At 41.0% G+C, this 5,818-nt stretch overlaps 1 protein-coding gene across 1 annotated transcript; it reads right to left on the bottom strand.

The window, feature by feature from the left end:
- Positions 1 to 2,585: 2,585 nt before the first annotated feature.
- Positions 2,586 to 4,589, bottom strand: LOC139401072 (uncharacterized; the record flags this gene model as incomplete). Its single annotated transcript, XM_071145578.1, has 2 exons — positions 2,586 to 2,992; positions 4,367 to 4,589. Coding segments are annotated over 2 exons (630 nt in total), but the record flags the coding sequence as incomplete, so codon positions are not given.
- Positions 4,590 to 5,818: the final 1,229 nt, after the last annotated feature.

Consider the following 5,818-nt stretch of genomic DNA (forward strand, 5'->3'; position numbering starts at 1 on the left):
AGGTCGCCGTCTCATAAGGACAGTTCAGTGAATCACTTGAGACCCCCTCTGTCGCTCTCTTTGCCTTGCCAAACTCCCTGTAGCCCGGCCAACAATGACCCCGGCCTGTGTTCACTTTCATTTTTCCCAAAATCTTTTTAACTTGTATTGTCTACATCACTTCACGATGTTGATCATGGTGAATATAATGTATGACACCATTCACACTGCGGCTCCATTATGAGTTCATCAGATGGTAAAGATTGGCCTTGGTGTAATGTCATCATATTAGCTACACTACATGACCAAAAGTATGTGGACACCTGCTTGTCGAAAATCTCATTCCTAAATAATGTGCATTAATATGGAGTTGGTCCCCCCTTTTCTGCTATAACAGCCTCCCCTCTTTTGGGAAGACTTTGCACTAGATGCTGGAACATTGCTGCAGGCTTTCATTCAGCCACAAGATTATTAGTGAGGTCGGGCATTGATGTTGGGCGTTTAGGCCTGGCTCACAGTCGCCGTTCAAATTAATCCCAAAGATGTTCGATAGGGTTGAGGTCAGTGTTCTGCGCAGGCCAGTCAAGTTCTTCCACACCGATCTCGACAAACTATTTCTGTATGGACCTGTCTTTGTGCATGAGGGCATTGCTGAAAGAGAAAAGGGCCTTCCCCAAACTGTTGCCACAAAGTTGGAAGGATGGAATAGTCTAGAATGACATTGTATGCTGCAGCGTTATGATTTCCCTTCACTGGAACTAAGCCCGAACCATGAAAAACAGCCCCAGACCATTATTCCTCCTCCACCAAACTTTACAGTTGCCACTATTGTATAGCATTCTCCTGGCATCCGCCAAACCCAGATTTGTCCGTCGGACTGCCAGATGGTGAAGTGTGATTCATCACTCCGGAGAAGGTGTTTCTACTGCTCCAGAGTCCAATAGCATCAAACTTTACACCACTCCAGCCGACACTTGGCATGGCGCATGGTGATCTTAGGCTTGTGTGTGGCTGACAAACAGTTATAGTGCTGACATTGCTTCCAGAGACAGTTTGAAACTCGGTAGTGAGTGTTGCAACAGAGGACAGACGATTTTTATGCTCTTCGCGCTTCAGCACTCACCTGTCCTGTTCTGTGAGCTTGTGTGGCCTACCACTTCGTGGCACAGTTGCTGTTGCTCCTAGACGTTTCCACTTCACAATAACAGCACTTACAGTTGAGCGGGGCAGCTCTAGCAGGGCAGAATTTTGAACAATTGAGTTGTTGGAATCGTGGCATCCTACAATGGTGCCACGTTAAAAGTCACTGAGCTCTTCAGTAAAACCATTCTACTGCCAGTGTTTGTCTATGGAGATTGCATGGCTGTGTGCTCGATTTTATACACCTACCTGAAATAGCCAAATCCACTAGATCCAAGGGGTGTCCATATACTTTTGTATATACACAGTGTAGTGTATATCGATATACTACATGTATGATGTATTGCTGTTTGATAGGCTACATAGCTGTTTCAAGAAGTGGAACTTTGAGAAGTTGACATTTGGTAGACCACATTCAGGACCTCGGTATAGTCATTTTAATCTGTGCTTTACATGATTAAGTAACAATATGGCACCAACTTAACAATATTCATACATTACATAGGCTATTAGATAAATATGAGGGAAAGCCACAAGCCACGTTGTGGAAACAGCACGCTATTCTGTGGTGTCAGAAGTCATTTAAAGTTCAAAAGAGTAAATCCAACTTCGACCTCTTCACAATATGTTATGAATTCCAATTTGTTGTTGCTAACTTCAGCTAGGGGTTAGAGTTTCTTCTTCCTCTGAGCCAAAATCATATTATAATAGTCTTGATGCCGGAAGAATGAAAATATATTTACATTTTGAAATCATAGGCTTATAAGTCATATTGCCCCATCCAAAAGTCAATATTGTATCTAATCTTTTTTCCATCGGCTACTATTTTTTATAGTCAGTCATTATACCTTATGTTAAACATGCAACAAAAACATCATTATGCAACGTGGTCTCAAAGCATTTTGTATTATTCTGAGACACTGCATTTACTATGTTACGTTTCATATGGTATGTATTCATTTGTGGATGTCCATCATCCATTTCATATCATATGTTACAAATTTGCAAAATGTAAAATATGTCACAAATTTGCAAAATGTATGAAATGTTACTAATTCCAAGTTGTTGTGGCTAATGTTAGCTAGGGATGGCTAGGTGGCAAATGCTAACATTAGCTAAATGGATAACGTTTTCAATATGTTATGAATTGCAATTCGTACAATATGTTGTGAATTTGCAAAACGTACAATATGTTACAAATTTGCAAAGTGTATGATATGTTATGAATTCCAATTTGTTAGAGTTAGGTGTTAAGGTTAGGGTTAAGGTAAGGGTTAGGAGTTAGGTTAAAGGGTTAAGGTTGGGGTTAGGAGTTAGGTTAAAGGGTTAAGGTTAGGATTAGGGGAAGGGTAAACTAACAAGCTAAGTAGTTGCAAAGTAGGTAAAGAGTAGTAAGTAGATTTACTCTTACTATGTTATGTCTAGTCTATGAGCCCAGTCTGCATTATATGTAAATGTAGGCCTACCTAATGTTCACATTTGGCACGGGTTCAAACATGCGTGAGTAAAAGGCCATGGCTCGGAAAGGATACTTGTGGTAGAACTCATTCCTGCTGAACCTCGGTGGCAAGGTGGCAGAGGGCACTGTCCCGATCCGGGGACATTCAATACATGAGGTCATAAATGTTGCAACAGACCCCTGTGCTCTTCCAAACCGTTGTGGTAAATTGAGGGTGGATTTGGGTGAGTGCGTGTCGTCAGGTTGGGAGTCCCGGCCGAAGCGCAGTGGGAGGTTGGCGTGAAGGTGTGAAGGTTTGACCGGTGGCGGGGAGAGTCGGACCATGGTAGGTGCTGAGCTGACTTTTCCGCTGGTTGGTGCTACGTTGATTTTGAAATCATCCACCTCGAGACTCCGTAGTATTTCATTGTTCGTCTGAAAAGCAAAACGCAGAAAAACACATGAAATATTTCACCCCTTTAATTTTTTTGTGTGTGAATAAAATGTAAAATATATATTTTTTACATGTGGCCATTAAGGCCAGATTGTGTTTTAATTCATGGTGTGCATCATTGTCAGACTGATAGCCTATCAGAACAGGATAGAGCACACAAGAAAGACATAGGCTAGCCTTTTCTGTCCATTATAAAGAATTCATTTAAATTAGTAGAACATTTAAGATGGTCATACGAAGGATCATTTAGCTATTTCATTTAGAATTTTAGGGCCCCAATAAGTATCACCCAAACATATTGTTTAAGTATTTGAGGAAACATTGAATTTGATCTTTCCACAATTAGCCCATAGAAATGCATTGAATAATAGATTCATACATGGTTAAACAGATGGTCAAAAGGGAGTATGTTTTGAAGTGTCTGTCCAATATCTGAGAGATACAATACAAGAAAGATCAGATTTTAAAAAATGTATTGACCCATATTTAACCCCTTTTTTTTGGCACTAAATTTCAGTATACTATATGTCTCCTGGTCTGACAAACATCTCTGCAGCTGTGCCACCTTCCACTGCAGATGCGAAAGGAAGACATAGGTGGATGCATTGGATTGAAACGCAGTCCATGCAAACAGATAGCTTTAACGGACTGATTTAGAATTTTTATTTTGTTATGCTAATTAAATCTCCACGGGGGGTGACTCTAGGGGGTTAAGCCTACGTTTTCCTGTTTTCTCTGCTTGTATTACTTACTTTATGCTTCTTGTAAGTGCTCATTCAGCACTATGAGCTGCAATTATTTACTTTTTTTTTTAAATGAAGTTTACTATGAAAATAATAATTATTTAAGATGCACTATGCAGAAATCGCTCTGCCATTTCCTGGTTGCTAAAACTCTAATAGTTTGCCTAAGTTCAGTTTATGTGACAAAATAAGCTAGTGTAGTGTAGAGAATCATTCTACCATCTAAACCGCTGTGAAATATATTTTCCATAACCAAACATGTTGTATTTTCAGCTGTTTGAAGCTGGTGTACAAAACCAAAAGTAAAAGACGCAAAAACAAAACTTAAGAAGGGAAGTATAGAAATAGTGCATATAGAACATATCCACAGCTTCTTAGACTTGCTTTCACTATAACGCACATTTCTATGTGAATTTGGTCTGGTTGCTAAAAAGTGATTGTCACTTTAAATAGCAATAATATAGGCTATCAAATAGCCATCTCTTAGTAGGCCTACTTTATTATCTAATTGACATAAAGATGTATTTCGCTACATTTTGCCTATTTCTTTCAAGATCCCTATAGCCAACACTACTACTTTAGAGGTCATTTTGGGTGTAGGTTTATGCTTACCTGAGGATGCTGTCGCTGTCTGGTGGTGTGTCTGTTGTTGTCGTCAGTCATGGACATTCTGTACACCCCAGAGTCAGAGGTCATCACCCCTTGGAACTCCACACATCCCAAAATAACCAAGGTGAACATCACCATCATCATAGTCGCAGTGGCAGGAAGCATCTTGTCTCTGTGGAACACTGAGTACAACACTTCTAGCCTCTCTCCTTGACCGTCACCTGCTCTTAAAGGGTGCAGAAACACACACACATACACACACACAGCCTTCACCAACCAGAATCATGAATGAACGTATTGCCCACCCCGGAACTTCCTCATTTGGCCCACATACAAAACATATTACATACACACAAATTCCCAGTTCGCCACAGAACCATACATGAGAGCAAATGCTCATTAAGCCCTCACACATTAGACACACATACAATTACAGAACCGGAATGAACTAGTCATTGAACAGTGTCCCATCTGACATGTGTATACACACACACTAAAATGCATGAGAATAGTATTTGTGACAGGTGAGCATTCACTTATTAATTAGTAGAGCTTCTTTGTGGTCATGGTAACAGAGAGCCTTGCAAGAAACATTGGAGGAAACGTCCTCTTCTGAACTCGCCATTTCCTGTGTGTAAGGTTTGGAACCATATAATTAGGAATTAGAACGCTAACAATTGAATAGGATCTCTATTGCCTCTGAAGCTAAGCAGGGTTGGTCCTGGTTGTTATCTGGATGGGAGACCAGATGCTGCTGGAAGTGGTGTTGGAAGGCCAGTAAAAAAAAATATCCCAACGCCCCAGGGCAGTGATTGGGGACACTGCCCTATGTAGGGTGCCGTCCTTCGGATGGGACGTTAAACTGATGTCCTGACTCTCCGTGGTCACTAAAGATCCCATGGCACTTATCGTAACAGTAGCGGTGACAACCTCGGTATTCTGGTAAAATTCCCAATCTGGCCCTCATTCCATTATGGCCACCTAATCAACCCCAGCTTCCAATTGGCTCATTTCATCCACCCTCCTCTCCCCTGTAACTATTCCCCAGATCATTTCTGGAAATGAGAATGTGTAAAATAAAGGTAAAATACATTAATAAAATGAATATGGTTGGAACTAGAGAAGAGTGTTGGGCATTCAGATGTCTGGATTCTGTCATCAGCACTTGATTACTATAGACTGGATCAGTAGTTTCGATGCAGTATCTTGCGTACCATTACATTTGTCAGAATGCATCTGGAAGGCATTTCAAGGCAGATCGTTGGTTGTGAAAATGGTGGCAGGTAGCCTAGCAGTTAAGTAACCGAAAGGTCGCAGGTATGAATCCCCGAGCAGGCTAGGTGAAAAATCAGGCAATCTACCCTTGAGCAAGGCACTTAACCCTAATTGATCCTGTATGTCGCTCTGGATGAGATCGTCTGCCAAGCGATGGAAATGTAAGATGACCTGATTGTA

The sequence above is a fragment of the Oncorhynchus clarkii genome, unplaced genomic scaffold, assembly GCF_045791955.1.
Source record: "Oncorhynchus clarkii lewisi isolate Uvic-CL-2024 unplaced genomic scaffold, UVic_Ocla_1.0 unplaced_contig_7334_pilon_pilon, whole genome shotgun sequence".
Taxonomy (NCBI): Eukaryota; Metazoa; Chordata; class Actinopteri; order Salmoniformes; family Salmonidae; genus Oncorhynchus; species Oncorhynchus clarkii.